The sequence below is a fragment of the Achroia grisella genome, unplaced genomic scaffold (assembly GCF_030625045.1).
Source record: "Achroia grisella isolate CSIRO2021 unplaced genomic scaffold, CSIRO_AGI_Agris_v1 utg3288, whole genome shotgun sequence".
Lineage (NCBI taxonomy): Eukaryota > Metazoa > Arthropoda > Insecta > Lepidoptera > Pyralidae > Achroia > Achroia grisella.
Window position 1 is genome coordinate 727,018 of NW_026712800.1, and position 20,654 is coordinate 747,671.

General features: G+C 30.3%; 3 protein-coding genes across 3 annotated transcripts; 1 reads left to right on the forward strand and 2 right to left on the reverse strand.

Annotated features, from left to right (window-relative positions):
• Positions 1 to 480: 480 nt before the first annotated feature.
• On the reverse strand, positions 481 to 1,829 carry LOC131843746 (zinc finger protein 37 homolog). The gene has a single exon (XM_059192476.1). The coding sequence runs from the start codon at positions 1,772 to 1,774 to the stop codon at positions 662 to 664; it is 1,113 nt and encodes a 370-aa protein (XP_059048459.1). The 5' UTR covers positions 1,775 to 1,829; the 3' UTR covers positions 481 to 661.
• Positions 1,830 to 2,357: 528 nt separating this feature from the next.
• LOC131843734 (gastrula zinc finger protein XlCGF57.1-like) lies at positions 2,358 to 4,097 on the forward strand. The gene has a single exon (XM_059192463.1). It carries the CDS (start codon positions 2,542 to 2,544, stop codon positions 3,616 to 3,618), a length of 1,077 nt encoding a protein of 358 aa, XP_059048446.1. The 5' UTR covers positions 2,358 to 2,541; the 3' UTR covers positions 3,619 to 4,097.
• Positions 4,098 to 5,762: 1,665 nt separating this feature from the next.
• On the reverse strand, positions 5,763 to 6,801 carry LOC131843751 (transmembrane protein 80-like). The gene is made up of 2 exons (XM_059192481.1): positions 6,458 to 6,801; positions 5,763 to 6,226 (listed from the first exon to the last, which is right to left on the reverse strand). The coding sequence occupies exons 1-2, from the start codon at positions 6,693 to 6,695 to the stop codon at positions 6,033 to 6,035; spliced, it is 432 nt and encodes a 143-aa protein (XP_059048464.1). The 5' UTR covers positions 6,696 to 6,801; the 3' UTR covers positions 5,763 to 6,032.
• Positions 6,802 to 20,654: the final 13,853 nt, after the last annotated feature.

Sequence of the window (20,654 nt, forward strand, 5' to 3'; positions counted from 1 at the left end):
ATTTTTATTCCAAACTGGGATTAGAAAGACATCATAAAGTGGACCATTTGGGTATTAAAAATCATATTTGTAATATTTGTGGCTTAGCTTTTGGATACAGAAATGGTATGATGAATCATCAGTTGAAAGTACATAAACGTGAAAAGTTGACTAAAGGAAAAGGTAACTATAATTATTTAATAATAATTTAAACAGTTATGATCAAATATATAAAAACCTATATTTCTTCATCATAGTTATCTCAGATGGCATAGTCAGACATTATCAAATTATATTAATTTAAGTTTTAACAACACTTGACATTTCAACATTTATCTGAAAATGTTTAATACATTAAGACAGATATCTGGAAATTCAGTAATAATAAAGTTAATGTTATAAACCCATGCTAACAGAAATATAAAAAAAATATATGTGTCCATCAATTGTAAAAGGAATAAATGTAATTAACAAAAGTAAGTTTTTTTAATAATCATAATAATACAGCAATCTCACTACTCAATATTTTTAATATATTAATATTAAACTACATAATGGAACCATGTAATATGTATGACCTTATTTTTCTGATAGTAACTGATCGTCAACCATCGTCAATAACCGTTCACTTACAGGTGTCCCATAAATAATTTGTATTATTTATGGGATTAGTATTATTACCTCAAGGGGATACTTGGTTTAGTGGTGATCTAACAGACATAAAATGATTACCATCTTGTTTTTTATTTTCTGCTTCTAAATATGAGGGCATTCTGCCAAAGAGCAACTTTTCTCTTTTATGCACATGTCTTTGATGTTTCATCATTGCATTTCTATATCCAAATGCCTTACCACACATATTGCAAACATGATTCTTTATTCCTAAATGGTCAGCTTCAAAATGTCTCTGCAACATGAGCTTTGTATGAAAGCCCCTTTTACAGGCATCACATTTATACTGTGGCTCTTTATGTTTTAACATGTGACTATTAAGGTTGCTTTTAAATAAAAATCTGGCAGGACATTCAGTACACATGTATCGATAATCTCCAGTGTGTGTCCTCATATGTGTTTTTAACAATTCTGCATAACGTCCTTTATATGGACAAAATGTACATTTATATGGAAAATCATTCCTGTGCCTTAAGCTATGATTGTGATATGCACAACGTAATCTAAATGACTTCCCACAAACATCACAAACATATTTCTTGTGATCTGGATCATGCATTGTAATATGCTCTTTATAATATGACCGATTTATAATCTTGTGACAGATATGACACGTAACTTTAAGTGTATGTTTACTTTTCTCTTTCTTTTCCTCTATTTTAACACTTTCATCTTCAAGTTTAGATTCATTTAACCATTTCTGAGTAGCTGGATTATCATATGTTATACAGTCAGTGTTATCGAAATCGGAATCTAAAGTACTATCCAAGATTTCTGCTACATCAGTTTCTTCTTTAACTTGTTTTCGTAGTAATTCGTCCGAACGTTTGGCTGTACTTCTGAACAACATAGCAGCTTTAATAAATTCAAAACAAGTATCACATAGTAATTTTGGATATTCATCATCGTCATTAATTACAATATCACCAAAATATTGCAAAGCCGCAACAGCGTCAGAATTTTCATTATATATAGATATTGTACCATTTTCAAGGCAAACTCTGCATTTTGTATGTAGGTCAACTTTTGTTTTTATAGATTTTTTCGGCAAATCCAAATAGTAATTATGTACGTTTGGTTTTTTGTTTTTTAACATTCGCAACAAATAGTATGATGTAGTCATTATTGTTAGATCGGTTTAGAAATTTATTACCTTTTTCTATTTAGGTATGAACCTATGAACTAAAACTCGTACATCACCTATTATTAAATATTTACAATAGTTTATTTAGTATCTAGTAAACTAAGGACTTCAAAAGCATTAAGGCAATTTAGAATTCAATGTAGGTAATTATAAAATAAAAAAGGAATAGTAGATATCAGTTGAGATAAATCCTCCTTGGATCTACTCATTAAGAGTACAACACCTTTTTTTTATTCGATAATTATTTAATTTTGTATTGATTTTCAGAAAAATTTATTTACTAAATACTAGTTCTTTCTATGTTTTTTTCTCAGACACTAAACTGACAGCGTAATGTCAAATTTTCTTTATGGCTTGCCTTTCCCTATAAAGGGAAAAACTGAACCAAAAAAAAAATTTTATGGCTTGGCACGTCTGTGCATGTCAAATTTTCAAACACAACAAAATACGAAATTTCAGAACACAGAGTACTGTCGATAAAAAAGATATTTTATCATCATTTAATACCATCGATCTTCAATAAGATCTAAATATGAGATAAGATCTAAATTAACATAATTTACCAATTTGTCCATAATAGCGGTTTTCTTTGTAAATAATTTCCCATTGAAAATGTCATTTATAATTTGTCTGATCCGTGTTTATGGGTTGTCTGTGGTTGGAATGAATTAAAAAAATAATACAGAAAACGATATTTACTGTATAAAAAAATCTTTACTTCTAATTTCTATTACATCTATATATATATGGCGAGCGCATATTTCATCATGAAAATAATACGACGTAAACGCCAAAAAGCACTGAGAAAACAATTATCTACAATTAATATTGACAAAGAATTTGAATTAAACAAAAATAAAGATTTTCAGAAGTGTAGGATATGTTTAAATAAAGGTAACATTCCTATTTTTTCGTCTCAAGAAGACATTTCTCAGGATATACGTATATTTGGTGATATAGACATAAGTGAATATGATGAGTATCCTAAATATTTATGCAATTCTTGCCATTCTTTATTACAAGGCGCTATAATCTTTCGAAAGTCTGCTAAAGACTCTGATAGATTTCTACGTAACTCGTCTAACTTTTCTGATGAACAATCAAGTAACACATTCTTGGGAGATGAAAATGGAGCTAAAGACATAATTAATGAACTTTCCCCCGATTCTTATAACTGTAAAACTTGTAATATTAAGTATTCCACTAAAGAAGAGTATTTACTACATAAAAATTCGAAACAGCATAGAAATGTTCGAATCCAGTGTTCAATATGTTACAGATTGCTAACTGTCCAATTATACAATAAACATTTAGAACGACATCAATCAGCTTCACATCTCATCTGTGAAGTGTGTGGAAAACTTTATCGCAAGGACAACTTGTTTAGGCACCTCCAGTTGCACAGTTTTGATTTGCCATTTAAATGTCAAATGTGCCCATACAGGGGCCGATTTTTAGAATCGCTCAAGATTCATATGCGGACTCATACAGGAGACAAGCCCTTTTCATGTGACAAATGTGAATTGAGATTTTTAACTAGAAGCAATTTGAACAGGCATCTATTAACTCATAAAAAAGATAGACCTTATAAATGTACGGAGTGTGGAAGAGGGTTTTATACAAAGCATGATATGGGTGCCCATTTCAAATCTGATCATGCTGGAATTAAGGACTTTGGATGTAAACTGTGTGGCAATAAGTATGGAACACGAAAAGCACTTATGAGACATGAGTTGAGAGTCCACAAAAGGGATAAGATGGCCAAGGGAAGGATGCCATTATATTTACAGGCAGAATATAGAAAGCCCCATGAATCTTTATGAATCATAGTATCTCATTTATATTGGAAAAATATTCTAGTCAATTTATAAATGATTCAAACTGTTAATATATTTTATTCCACAACAAAAAGGTACACTTCAATACAATTTTTAATGTGTAAACATGAACATCTAATAATATCAAAGCAGTTCTTGTACATATATATTTAAATGTATACAAACATCTCAAACAGTGCTAATGCTAAGTAAAATTGTTTTACCTAAACAATACAATGAATCGAGGGTCCAGGAAATCATGAATAACATATCAATATTAAAGAGGCCCACATTGTGATCACACAATTATATGAGTGTACTGTACTTCAAATGTTTGTTTTAACATTAGACTTTTATTAATAGAACTTTCGTTTTTCATAAGCATGATCTTGAAAAACAAATGAAAACAATTTATCCTTAATTATGATGAGTTTTCTATAGTTACTTTAAAATAATAATAAAAATATAGTATTGGTATAAAAATCAAACTCTACATTATGTAGACTTACTATAGTGAAAAATAAATATCAATGTATCTGTAACAATAAAATTGTAACAATTATCAGAAACATACATGTTTAATTAATTTAATCTGAAAGAGGTATGGAAGTTGTTATGGTACCCCAAGATAGTAATTTTATATTGTTGTACATCTATGGTTACTGGGCATCTTGGATATTGGATGTGATAATTTAAATATCTAAGTATGAGTAGTCAATATTATATTCATGAATATTAAGTATTTGTCTACTTAGAATATATACATAATGGACTAGAATTTTTAACTATAAATAAAGTATGTACTTATAAAAATGAAGATCTTATTTTAATGGACTAGAAAAGTTTTCCTTAACTGGGTAGCTTGGCAATTACATTATCAGTGTTCATCAAATGTTATTTTCAGTTTTATCAAAATACATAAATTATGTTTTATCTTACACTAGGTACTATACTTAGTTACTATTAAATCTTCTAGATAAATTTATAAGCAATCAAAATAACTTAGCAACAACAATATACTGCAGTCCTATACATAATAGTTAAATAATTTTTGGTGTTAAAAATATAAATTTCTACTGCACAATGGAAGATTTGACTTGATAGTGATTATATACTATAAACATCTAAATAAAGGCCACTTTATCACTTTAGTTACACATATATATGGGATTTATAAACTTTTTATCAAATTTCTGAAAATATCATCACAGATGAATGTATCAGGAAAAACTATGTCAATGAATAAGTATTATTTTAAATATGAAGTAATAATATTACATAAATGATGTTCTCACAAAAATATCGAGTGTCTGCTGCTGCTCTATTTAATTTTAAACTTAAACCTAGAGACTTGTATTATAGTATTACAAGAGTAATATTTTAGTTTATATATTATAATAAAATTGCAGTATAACTGCATTTCAAAAATATGTATACATATTAATAAAATTTTAGTAGCACAACATCAATATATAAACCACACTATACATTCATAAAGTAGGTATATAATATATTTATTTAAAACCAGTGTCACACAAAAACAATGTCATAAAATTTTCTATTAATTTATTGCCTTTAAAATATTTTATGGAAATCCTGGCCAGGTACACATTTTATATTCTATGTAAAAGTATATTATTGGTATGCAACTACTATTTGGAAAGAAAGTTAAATATTTTACAACTGAATATATTAAAATATGTTCACTTGTAAACCCTGTAAGGATTTTATTTGTGCACCTACTGAATAAAGAAGGGCTAAAACCAAGACTAATGGACTAACCCAGAAATTTCAACTTATTTAGTTAGAAAATAAACAGTCTGTTATATTCATCTCCAGAAGCAGATTTATAAACTTAAAGTAAAAAAATATTGACTAGGTTGTAAGCAGCATGAGACTTTAAAGTACAGATAACTAAATTTGAGCTATTGAATAAACTGGCATTCAAAATATCATAAATTATGACATGCCAAAGTGCACTTATCAAATTTATACAAAAAAATGTTTGATATAAGTTAAACATCCATAAACATAACATTCATAATTATTGTAATATTCTTAAAAATTTAGATAGAACTAATTTTTAAGAACTAATTTTTAAGAATATTACGATAATAACGAAACAGACAGTATTCCTGCAATAGGCATGCATTAAAGCTGTAATATAAAACAAATTCTATGTAATATAAAATATATTTGTAGGCAAGTAAATAAATGCAATAGCAGCAATTACTGCCCATTGGACATACATAAAAGTGACAGTTTTTTTTAAAATAAAACATTAAAATTAGATCTTTTAAAACTTATTATCTAAAAAATAAATATAATAAATAGTTTATTAATTGAAGAGTAAATCTGAATTTTATGATGGCTTGATTTTATTTTTATATGAATATGTAATACCTATATATTGGTATATATCAATCATAAGATGGCCCTCTGCACATAGTGACAACAAACATTGATGCAAATGTGAACTCCAACATTTGCAATGACAGCATCAGTGTGCACCAAATGTATTCTATTCTTAGGACCACTACTTGCCATATCAGTAGGTACAGCACACCAACGATAGAAGGAACTGTTAGCAGCACTGAGAACATTACTGGTACATCTATAACATAATAAAATAAATTAAATATTTAGAAACACAGGTGACCAAAAAATTAAAGTAAAAAACAATGGAGAAAAGAACAATATAAGTTAAAATAATGCTACATTCCTGCCTACTTGTATATTTTTGGTCGAATTAGTACAACTATGTAAGTTATGTGAATAATTACTAAATAAAGTTAATTTCAATATTCACTATCTAGTCTAGATATAAAAGCAAAACCTCGCCTACCTCTTTCGCTAAGACTGCCCTTACGACCTAGTATGAGTCTAGCGGCTTCCACAATAAAGAGTCCCAATAACACGCCATAATCCTGACCTAATTTTGTGGGATCCTTGTCTACATCATACTTTTCTATGATCAATACGGATTTCAGAATTAATGTACCAAGTTCACAAGTAGCAAATAGACCGAAATAAAACGAATTTATATAAAGTAATATTTCGTAAGCTAGGCTTGCGTTTACCATTTTAACACTAAAGGCTAAACAAAATGTGCTAATTTAACAAAACAAAAGAAAAGGTCAAATTAAAGGTTTAATATAGATAACGATAAAAAGTAATTTTAAAAATAGATAATTGACATTTATTGTTTTACAGTTCACATAGAGTAGTTCACAGATCTGTAAAAAAGAGGTAGAATGACGTCTGACATTGAAATTGATCTTAACACTGAATTTTTTTTTGAGTCAGTCTGTGCTGTTAAAAGGCGAACACAGACTACCAAAGACTTAGGTGTCAGATGGTATGACGGAGATGCCAGATTAGAGTTAACACCAAATGTTGAGGGTATATATTTGAGAAAAGATCGAAGGCGAATCAATTTTTAATCTTTGAGAATTCTGTGGTTGTCTCATTTGCAGCAATAACCTTATTGAAATTACTCTGGTAAATCTATTTCCTAATTCCTAGTACATCCATCATGATATGCTAACTGATTTTATTATCTTCATAACAATCTATACATACTGATATTCCAGCCGCCAGTCAGTGTATACCGTTGGCTCCGACATATGCACTAATTAATTTTTCCGACAAGAAAAATATATATTAGATTTTATTAAATAATAGTACTTATTTAACTGTAAGTACAAACTTTATCTCGCTTTAATATTAAGTCAATATCAATAACATTTGCCGTTTGTACCTTGGTTATTAATAATTGGGGGAATAGTCACACAATTTTCTGGCAACACAAATCCTAAGTATGTATAAATATCTGACCAAGCCATAAACGTATAAAAAAAAATTAAGTACCTAACGATACAAAATACAAATAGGTCGCTTCTATTAGTCGACTTACACGTGTTTCTTTTTATTAAACATTCTTACATTTTTAATGGTCTTTTTATAAATGAAATAAATTGCTGAAATATCCAATTAATAAATTCTATCGTACGTCACATTTGGTGCCAACAAAATTATGAATTGGTAAGTGCCTTACCCATAGCGAGTTAACAATCATACGGCTAATTTCTTACTTTCACACAATTTGTTATAAGTTTTAGGGGTCTACTGTAGAAATCGTATGTTTTAAATAATCATTAGTTGCAAATACGTGTCTATCTCACATATTTTGTAGTTAGGACAGGAAGTCGACAGAGGTTGTACCAGTTCATTTTGCTATCACTGGCCAGAGGCATTTTTTACAAAATCGTTAGAGTTGATTGGTATGCGTTTAAAGTGACACGATTCATATTATAATTTATAAGGAGTAAGAATTTATTTAGTTATAAAATCAAATACAATAGTGAAAAGTTCATTGACTTGCTTACTCCAATAATCACATGTCATATTTGTTATTGTATAACTTAAGTCCTAACCTGGTAAAATAATTTAATCGCTACCTATAAGCCTTCTCCTGATATCTTGCCTTATAATATTTTATGCTATGATCAGTGTGATTCCTGTTATAATTATAAAAGTTATAATTACATGAAATATCACTAGATAATTTTAGAATATGATGTGTTTATTTATCCTTCACATAAAATACCTATAATATGTATAAGTTATTAGTTTGAATCACACAATTAAATCCAGTTACCTTTTACCATTTTTATTCATTTGTATTGTAAGCCATACCAATTTTTTGTCTTATTGGATTCACACTTTGTAAGTCAAGATAATAATTATGAAATAAAATATATTTTCCATACAAAACCATTGCTGCTATGGGTTGTTCTAATTTGAAATTAATCAAATCTAACACCAATTTTAAACTAAGTTTATGTTAAGTAAATTTTAAACTAATTGTTCTAAAATATATCAAAAGTAAATTCATCCATAGTTTACCATTTCACTTTACTGATATTTAACTTGCTTACATTTTGACTAACTTATATTATATACTGTTTTAAACTTGACGCTGTCATTATTTATATGTATAATTAGTAAAAATCGAAATATCGGGAACTCAGCAAATAAATATAAAATGTGGTAAGATCCCGTGATTTTTACTAATTATATGTATAACTTATATTATGTTTAATGTGTTCAAGCATTTTTAAAAGCTCACTTAGCATCATTTACTATTGTATTTTTTAAATGATGGTGGGTAATGTAATAGTACCCTTTTCTTAGGTAGAGCTCAGTTTAAAGAAATGTAATATCTATCTTTTATATTACAAGCAGTTATTATTATGCAATGACATGTCTCATACACATCCTGGTTTTTATTATATGGTGTATGTTATTAATCAGTATGAGGCATTATATTTTTGTCTCTATACAATTGTATTTACATGATAATGTCATATGTTTTGCATCATTATTTCTTATTGCAACAATTTTTTTTATTTATCTGTCTGAATGGCAAATGAGCTGATGTCACACTTCATGAAAAGATGGACAAGTCCATGGTTTTTTCAATAAGGCAATATTAATGTTTCTTAAGGGTTGGAAACCCACATGTGACAGACTTGGTGTTTTAGGTGTCCATTGGCTAGGGCAACTGTTTACCATCAGATGCCACCAATGTGATATAAAATAAGTCATGTACTCTTAGAACGCCTGTGCCTTTCTATTCTTGGCTATTATGGAGTCATGCCTCCATATACTGTAGTTGCACTGTTATATTTTACCACTTGCTGAAACCATAGCTTACACAAGCTGCTTGGCAGCAGAAAAGACAAAACAGGGCATGGTTTTCAAAGTCTAAAATAGTTTTAAACTATTTAGAGATAAACATGAAACGCCAAAGATGCAATAAATAACTACTGTCTTGTCTCACTGTTCTTGGTTTCTCAAAATTTCTGGAATAAAATTGTTAACAAAAATTAAGTACCTTGAGTGGAGTTGCAAGCTCACCAATGTAAAATTTTACTTTTGTCTGCATAAATCCTTCGAAGACGCCATAATCTGTCTTACAAACAGCGTCAGTTTCTATCGATCGATATTTCTTGATATGACCAATGCATATGTTTGAACAAATTTTTTGTAAAACTAAGGCAAAAAAGTATGTACTCTTTTTGTTCCTTTTATTAATTATGATATATATTAACAAGTTTGTTTTTCAATATCGATTTTCATATTCTGGATCCTGATTCTGGACAAGACCTGTCAAGTATAGAATTTAGTGATAATTACAATATGTGTATAGGTAGAATAACTTGTTTATGAAATAAAATTATTGTTATTATTATTTAGTAATAATTAAGGTTTACACTAACACTATTACAATACAGTAAATTACAGGCACCAGTACATAGTTGATGCTAGTCTAAATACTCTAATCAGTATGAAGTCGCGGGTTGTGTTCTAGGTTTCATATTACAGATGACACCGTAATAAAGTAGATGGAAAATAAATTTACAGCGGCAATAAACCTTATTAGTCCAGTCCAGTCATGGAATGTGATTGAATTATCAAAGCATTAGCGTGTAAGTGCACAATCAGTTCACAACCGCGGGACGTCCATTGCTCTAATTTAATCAACGTATATGATTACCGTACATTTTGTTAAAATAAGACTATTCGTATTTATTATTATTGGAATTATCAGCTAAATTTATACTGTTTCTATAGATCGTTTTTATTTTATAACTAGCTACTCGCCCTGGCTTCGCCCAAGTGTACATGTATTATAGTATATATATATAAACCTTCTTCTAGAATCACTTTATCTATTAAAAAAAACACTTCAAAATCCGTTAATACAGACAGAGACAGCGACTTTAATTTATACTATGTAATTATGAAATGTAAAAATCAGATTTACTTCCAGTAAAATAATAGAAGCTAGTATACGTCTTTTAATTCTTTGTCAAAAAAATAATGCAATATTACAAGCGAAAACGGACCCTGTTATAAAGAAGTATTCATTACTGAGAGATATTTTTTAAGGGATGATAATAAAATGGTGCTCCCGTCTGCAGTGGTGTGATACGCTGGTGGGGCATCATTGCAGGATAAATTATATTCATGATACCAGTTCAGTCAGTTATGACGAATTCACTATGAATCAACAACGATGGGATCTAGAGGAGACAGCGTGGAGGTAAATTTGATATTACGGCAGTTAAAAATATGGGAATAATTGCATTCTTTATACATCTTACAAAGAGAAAAAAATTAGTTCTAATGTGGTAAAGAATAAGAAGTAAGAAATAAAACAGACTTGTTGTCTCTTATTCTATTAATATGTTTATAGATGGATGACATAACATGACATAATTGATAAGAATTTTAGGGCGGGTGTCTCAACAGTGCGTTACAAAACTTGATTGATTAAGTACATTGTAGGGTTCCGTAGCAAAAGGGTAAAGCGATAACCTTTTAATGTAATATATTTGATACATAGCGTTAAATTAAAAAAAATACTGATACGAAATTTGGAATAGTTTCAGATATTGTATACCAAAAACTTTTTTTTCGATTCAGTGATTTTCTCAAAATCCAAAACTGTTTTTGTATTATTTATTACCATTATAGTTATCGATCGTTATAGAATAACTGTAATTACGAATGTGTTATTTCCGAAGCTTCTGAAACACACCTTATTTAATCAAATTATCTCATATTTAATCAATTTATAACAAATAAAAGAAAAATATGATTTCATTTGTTCGGAACCTCAGTATACGAACCTAACTCTAGCTTCACCTCTTTTATTTATATTGTGTGATATGTTCTTATCACCACAGAGTTACAAGAAATATGTTATATTATGTAATGATGTTATTGTCATACATTTAATGCATCACAATCACAATAGACGGATACAGCGTACGTTAGCTGGATATTTGTAAAACAAGAAATCTTTTATTGAAGAGTTATCTTCTGGTCGAATATGATGTTATATTAATCATTTTGGCGCGAATTCATAATTTCGGGAAATCAAAAGTTACTGTTCACTGAATTAATTTTACACAAATTCTGTGCCCTTTGTACACTACCGATTCTAAAAACTGCTTTCCGCGCCAAGTGAATACTACCTATTCTAAAAACTACTTAATTTTTTTTTCTGTACTAAGGCTCAATGTTGGTATAGTAGAAGTCTTTCTTTCTTCGGTACATTTTAAGAAAATGCACCCAATAAAGAACCTATCGCAATTTTTTTACATATAGAAAAGAGGCGGGGGATGGGGTTTAGACGTACTAGTTCATAATTTGTACGAACTTCACAAGGTCACTGGTGAATCACAACTGAACACGCAAAATTATTGAGTCATGCCGATGCTGTGACATTCAAACGTGGGCGAAATCGCAGTTGGCATGTTTTTTTTTTTTCAGCCAATTACAAAAGCAATGTTCCTTTCTTAATATTACGTAGACTATATGTTCACAAATTTGTAATCAGATTTGATGACATCCACAGTGTCATCTCTCGAGTTGGTTTCGTATTAAACTATTGTAGAATTACATCAAAGTTGTTTCAAACACATACCTACAAGGACATGCCTCGCCACTCTTCTTTAAATACAAACGCGTGTAAACATACCGTAACTACTCCGCAAATAATATGAACACACAAATAAATATCTCATCATCTTCTTCCTTATTCCATTTATTTGCGGTCGGCATAATATATTTTTGTCTACCATTCAACCCTGCTCGCAGTCATCTCGTTATTTACTCCCATTCTTACCAAATTATCTTTCACTCAGTCCATCAATCTCTTTTTCGGCCTTCTTTTCTCTGCTCTTATAACATTCATATGTAACACTTTCCTTAAAATAGAAATTTATCTTCATACAATTATATAATATTTTAATTAATTTACTACTAGCTTTAAGTACACTTTAAAAATATGTAAGTACTTTAATTTACCGATGTAGACTTTGTATAATATCATCTGCGTGCTTGGTCTTTGTGAGTTATGGCAGTGAAATGTTATAGGGTGGGTACACAGATAATATCTTGTGCCACAGGCGACACATAATGACGTCTTGTTCCTGGTGTTCCTTCATGTCTATGTACGATGGTAACTACTTTCCGTCGCATGGCAGACAGCTCGTTAGACATTCCATTAAAAAAAATGTAAAAAAAAAAATGTTAATTGTCGACAGATGCTGCAATCCTTATTTAGCACGTGCACACAGATGTCTGTATCAGGATTATGATATAAGTGGTGGACCTGTGAGCAGCAATGGAGATGTCACAACAGGGCGGAGCGGAGGCTGAGAGCCTCTTGCGCCCGGACCACAAGAATGCTGTCCTTATGCCGCATGGGCACCGAGGTAAGGAACTTAAATTAATCGTTATTGTAAATATCTACATAAGCAGTTATTTCATAGTGCGACACTGGAAATATGAATAATTTTGTATTGGATATGTTAGCATATGAAATCTCTTTTATTAGTAATAAAAAATAAAGAATATTATCAACTATCTGCCCACAAGGTCAAGGTTCTGTCTGCTAAAACAATGGAAAAATGTATTAAAGCGATAATATTTATAAAAGATGCGATGTGAATATCACATCGTTTATAGAAATTTAATACATTTACAAAATAAAAAAAGAAATTAGTAAGGTGAGTAGTGAATACGCACTTTAATTACAGAAGAAATTTGGAATGTATCCAAATAATTTTATACCAGTTTTATTATAAAACTTCGTCTACACAACGCAATGATAATATAAAACGAAGATTATCCCTGATGAGACTCAAAAATATATATCTAAATCTGTAACTTTAGAGGTGTAGCCAATAGCTGCGAAACAATGTTAATCTAATGCAATTTGGTCTCCCTTGATATAAAATAGTTTTTTTATCGATATTATAGTTTCCCATCGTTATTAATAGTTTGAAAATAATAATTTATAACTACTTCAAAAATTAGGTAGGCAACCGTTTTCCGTCGCCTACAGTCGAACCATAAGCCCTTATGCGGGTTTAGATCGCATTTGCCCCCATTTTCTTCCGGAGAAACTGTAACGGCCAACTGCGGCCAATAGCATTAGAAGAGTTCGAAAAAGGAGTACACATCCACAATACGATTATATCTTTTTGTGTACGTTATCTTTGCCCCAAAATAAAAGCGATTTTGATGCTTCTTTCTGCAATCAACAGAATATATTCCCGTGTAAATGGAATATAAATATTATCACGATTAGTATTTGTGATGTGAAATGTTGGTATAAAAATAAGAAAGGGTATGTTACATTGGTTCAGGCATGTGAAAAGGACGTCGAATGAAAGATAAATAATTAAGAAATAAGTCGCCAACATGCACGGGAGTACTCTGATTGTGTGCAAAGATGGACTCTATGAACTTGAAGAGAGAAATGTTACATGCACATAATCAGCAAAAATGTTAGCACCGTTTATATGTCACAACTGACCACCATCCATGACCCTCTCTTTATATGCAACCAGGTAGTATGGAGAGCTCAGTCTCAAATTACACTAGTGTTCATCTGACCTGTATAAACGAAGTGTAACACAATTGACCATTTAATATGATCAGCGTGATGAATCATAGCAATAATAGACTATGTACCTATTTTGTTTGGTGTGATAATTGGAATCATAAAAAAACGGCTTATTGTCGTACGTATTGACAATGGAAAACTTAGTATGTAACAAAAAGTGTAATTTCTATTATTTTTACTTGAAAGTGATAATGTGTTTTAGTTTTTATTATAATGTTAGCTGACCCATGCAATTTCTGCTTCAAATTTCTCCGTTCTTGCATTGCAGTTTAGCTCCTGTTGACCTATGTTATATACCCTATGGTCTTCAAAATCGAATGAGTAGTACAGTATCTCGAACATTTAAAACTCTACCTCTTTATGATATTAGTATACATGGATTATTTGACGATTGATGTTAGTTGTCAGAATCGTTTTGAAATCGAATCATAACTCAATATTTACTAGTATTTCTTATAATATATTACCTACTGCGAATACCGTACACATTGTATATTATAATGTTGCAAAAGCAAAACTGTGGCATCGTTACAGAATTTAGTGGTATATTATTGTCTCTTTGAGGTTGGAAATAAGGTATGCTTTCATGACAAACGTCCATGTTGTATAAATACTGAATAAACGTAGTATGCGTATATAGATAACGTAATCCTTGGGGAACGATAAATTTCAATTTATACCACGACTCCGAGTAGGTAGTTGTAGTACCTCATAATTTGGTATAACCACAGATAATACCATAGTGGTATCGCAATCAAACTCCTCACCTGGATTTCCTGTTATTTTTATTTGCTCTTCCAAGAATATGAATTCATGTTAATATTTACTATAAAAAATATTTAAAATTTTTACAGAATAGATTGTTTTTAAGAAAATTGCTTAAATTATTCGGGCGATTCTAGTTATCCATTATTTTATTATAATTTATACACAAGTAATGTATCTGTTATATTCGATCATGCTTGTTTCCATACAATACAGTATTGTATATTGTAATTTAAAGGATACAAATCTTTTCTAAGTAGAATAAGTTGCTGTATCTTACCTAAACGTAATTTTATGCAGATTTATTATAAGCAAACTCTAACAAAAATGGAGCTTTTGTCTATTTGTTGCACTATTCAACTAATTAATCGTCCATATCAATCTGTCTATAAGTATTGATGCATGATAAATATCGAATGACAAACATCGATGTTCCCCTTGGCCTATCTGATTTCCTGTCATTTTGCATTTCGAATGTTCTTTCTTTTAGACCTCAAATATCTGGTTCTATGTGATGTTATTTTACGAATGACCTTTTATTGTCGATGAAACCGTAGACTTAACATCGATACGTTGATGTATTTGATAACATCTATTGATCAATTGATTGAATGAGATCGATTCTAAACTTTGATCAATGAATATCGAACATCGCTACAGTAATGTGATTTTATGCCAATTATTTCAAACTTTCAAAGTGTCCCTTTAAGGTACGAATCGTCAAATATCCGTGTTCCTGCAACATCTCCTGTATGAAAGGAATCTATATGTAATTTATGCTTTAAAGCTCCAGTAGTATCGACTCAGTAATGACAGACTATATTTTTACTACCGTGAGTTTACGATAGTAGAATGTAATTCCGGCGATGACGAGCGAGTCAGTCAGTGTCGTGACCTACCACTACATTATAATTTTAGTATATGGATGGGTACTATTTTATATAATGCAATATAGTATGAGATATTTAACAGTTCCATATATTCATTAGTAACAAAGATAGCGACTTCGGACCGGTTTTTTCGGTTAAAAGATGTCCATACTAGGTCTTATCTTCATGTCAAATTTCATCGCGATAAGTTTAGCCCTATAGTTGTAAAACGGTAACAAACAAATTCTTTAGCATTACATTTACAATATTAGTATATACAATATAAATATAAAAAGACACATTAAAATGTTATGTTGTTCCAAAAAGTAAATCCTAGGTAAAAAATATCGTTTATTACCAGAAAAGCTAATGCAAACAATGCTTTATCTTAATTCAGATATTATGGCTAGTTAATAATAAAGAAAAGATAAAAAATACATACACAATGTTTCCTTCACAATTAAAGTTTAGAGATAAACAAGTAAGGAAGTCATTACTGCGGTATGCAGTGCAATAATATCTGTTTTAGATATGGTTTTGTTCATCATTCCTTTGTTTTACATCTACTTACACATTATCACGTTTGAAAATATGTATTTGGCATATAAACGTAAAGTACTGGTTATAGAAAATCGAAGACTAGGTTCCGAGTTTTTATATTCCACCAATAGTCAGATAGATATTTATCAGTATGTTTGAAATGGAGTATCCACGAATCACGCAGTAGGTATCAAAAATGATTCAACCATAATATATATAAAAGTTAATATTTTATATTTCATTCTAATTTGAAATACACTGGTTAGAATATCATATTGTCAATAATATCATTAAGTTCAATGTTTCCTCTATTTGTTTGAAGAGAATGATGATTTTGAGGTACGGATAGTGGTGTGTGCGGACGGCTAGGTACTTTAGCATAAATGTGGACTGATGATGTAGAAAGTTCATCTTAAACTTGACTAGAATAAACTAATGTGGATTAATATGTACACATGACATATGCAGTGATTGAGTAGGCGGTAAACCTACAATTCGTTCGACTTTGGTAAACACCAAAACTTTGTTTGTTTAACAAATTCGCCGTAAATATTAAATATACAGAGACGGTATAAGTACGATTAAACGCTATCAAAGTGTATTGAAACAAGATCGACGGAACGTATGGAGTTTGTTTATTGCATTGGTAACAGTTGGCAAACACCTGCCGGTGCCTATCTTATTATAGTAGTAATATTTTTTTTATAGAAATTTGGTTCCTGTTTTGAATTTGGTTGTTTGGAATCGGACTTCAAAATGCAAGGAAGTCGTTGTGGTTAAACTCGGTTTGGGTTACTTTGATTTCTAACAAAAAAATCTACTATAAACTACTAATATTTTTATTTTAAGCTTATGTTTAGATTAGTTCTTGTACATCTACACATAAGATAGGAATACATCCATACGTCTATGGTTAGCAAATGAATAATAATGAATGAATTAAATACCAGAACGTGTTACTTGTCGATATTTAATACTCCCGTGACAGGAATAGAAATTGAATTCTTGATGCCACATTATAAGTTTATCACTTATTAGTTGTTACCACTTATGACGTATTAGTTGGCACCTGACTCATCCTCATACTAGTATACAATCTTCCATTAATATCCAGTCTACGTTTTAGTCCCGTATATTTGTTAATGTAATATCTCAATTTAGAATTGATATTTATTTAATAAATATTTTGTTTAAGGAGTTACAATTTGTTATAAATAAATAGTCTGACTATAACGGCAACATAAGTAATCTATCGTTTATTTTATCGTTAACTGTATATGTACATAGCGAATGATTTATCAGCGCTTGTAAATGAGCAGATGTTATTGAATCGAGCGATGCATCATTGTATTCTATCGTTTGTATCGCAATTACAACTTAGGTTTATTATGTTGTATATATAGTATACAAAATACATTATTGTATTATGCAAATGCTATGAAGTTATACATGATCAAAATGAATTGGTAAACGTGAATCATGTCGGTTTTGAAATACAACATAGCTCCATTAATTCAGTATGGGATGTTTTTGATGGATACTTAATTTCATGATGGACTATTTGGCAGTTCAAATTGTCAATAACATCGACATAAGAATTGTTGATGGGGTTGATACTTATGTTGACACTTATTTCAAATATACATAAATAGCTCTATATATATATATATATATATATATATATAAACACCTCTTTGGGCACTTTGTTGATCACGCCACAAGCGAAACACTTGCTGATTCCACCTTTTGCACTGAATAACTTGACTCCTATTGCGTATATCTCAGGCGGTATGGCAACGTCGCATTCTATTTTGCGATGTGGCCATATATATTCGTCGATAGTACGATATACTCGACACTTTTTTTACTAATAATTCGTGACTGACTGGCTCCGAACGGCTAAATTTTTGGTATACACAAAGACTTTTTGGCTCTGAATATATTTCAAAAATCAATTAATTATGTTGATCACTTTATATACTCGTCCTTACTGCAATACTTACTTTCATCCGAATATATACAGATACCGTAACGGTCTATCAATTATGAATTTATTAATTTACTAATGTAGATATTTTATATTCGCAATGCTCCATACATAGTAACTCCACCGTTGCAGGGGGAGCACCGTACACCGCACCCCGCGCACACAAACAAATTAGATATTTTTTGAATACACAAAGACTTTTTGGCTCTGTATATATATTTCAAAAATCAATTAATTGTGTTGATCACTTTATATACTGGTCCTTACTGCGATACTTATTTTAATCCGAATATATATAGATACCGTAACGGTCTATCAATTATGAATTTATTAATTTACTAATCTAGATATTTTATATTCGCAATGCTCCATACATGCAAGCTCCAGCAACGGTGGAGGCAGGGGGGAGGCAGGGGGGACCGTACACCGCACCCCGCGCACACAAACAAATTAGAATAAATTAAATTCATAAGATTATTTATATATTTCGACTGCCTCGGTGGTCACACCGCTTTACATCCGATGGTCGCGGGTTCGATTTCTCGCACGGTGCAAACATTTGTACTCATCGGTCATCGATTGTTTTCATCGGTCTGGGTGTTTTATATGTATATTATATATGTATTTACAAAATAAAAATATCTATTTATATCAGTTCAGTATCAGTCTGTGTTAATTGTCCAGGGCTATTTATTATATTTTTATAAACGGTTATCTTTTTCCATCGCACCGCTCGCTATCGACAGTGAATTCATAGAAATGTCACTCTAAAAACAAAAATAGTTTTGTGTTTTGTATTTCAAATACTAAATGCAAAATAGGTATTTTCAAAATACTTTTTCAAAATTAAGTACCTTTTGAATTTTTGTCTAAACCTCAGATATTTTATTTATTTTAGGTATATCAATCATTACATAGTGTAGTATAAAACAAAGTCGATGTCGCATCTAACAGTATATAAATAAAGAAAGAAGACTTTTTGGCTCTGATACCGTAACGGCCTATCAATTATGAATTTATTATACCTAATCTAGATATTTTATATTCGCAATGCTACATACATTGTAATATCCGCCTCCATTCATTGTAACGGTGGAGGGACTAAATAGTTGAATAAAACTGAATAAGCAGTTGCTCCACTCTATACGGTACTGCGTCGTCGTCGTATGCTGTTCATTTTTTCACTCGTTTTGGCGCCAAGAGAGGGTCACATAGTCGTGGTCAAGTTAAGAACTTATAATTTAATTTTGATAACAATAGATACAAGTAAAAAGTAGGTATTATATTAATGTACGTAAGTACTGAACTTAAAAATATTTATTCTTTATTGTACATTTGAAAAACTTAACACTTAAGGACTTGTACATATACACGTACATACTGCCATTTTCTCTTAAAGACATCCAGAGAAGCACTATTTATCAAATACGCGGGGTGCACCGACCTTTGACCTTATAACAACTGATTCGCGCGTAACGAATTACATTGCTACTTTTTGGTATTTTATAGTGGATATGTCACTATAAAATATTATTATTTCTTTAGATTATGACATAATAACATAGTTTACATGATTTTAAGGGAAACATACGATAAAAAAAATTCCCGTAAAATGTAAAAGATAAAAAATGGTTATTGTTGGTTATCCTTAAGAGATAGACATATACCATCATGGACTTTTTTGTTGACCTTATTTTGATACATCTCTAAGCACTAGACAATACGCATTTTCATTAAACAGTATTGTATTTTTTTTATTTCTTTAACTTTAATGCACAAACAAATTTGTACATGTGGCGGACTTAATATTTTGCCGCGTTATTTACCAGGCAACCATGAGTGGTGCAGCGAAAGATTATTGGCGGTGCACTAATATAAATAAGAAATGTCAAAAAAAGATATATAAATACAAAGCAAAATATACATTTCTATAAAAAAAAATAACAATATACATACATAAATATATAACCCATAAATGTATAAATAAATACATAATGATCCGATAATCAAATTATAAGTACAGTCTCAAATTGAAAGTAAGAAAAACAGAAAGTATAGAGAGAACTATAGGGATATAACAGAAAGATGTGAAAAAAGGAGAAGGACAGTAAAAAAGTTACAAATTTAAATAATGTTGCCGCAATTTCTGTTTAAATGAATTTATTACATTATTATATATATTAGGCATACGACTAGCCTTATGACTGTTACTTTTTAATCTATACATCTATACATGTAAATAAAATTGGAGTGTCTGTTTGTAATATTGAAATAACTGTTTTTTACTACTTGCATATGAATATAAATACGGTACATACACCAAAATAACATATTTTACAAGTTTTGTCTGTCTGTCTGTCTGTTTGTTCCGGCTAATCTCTGAAATAGCTGG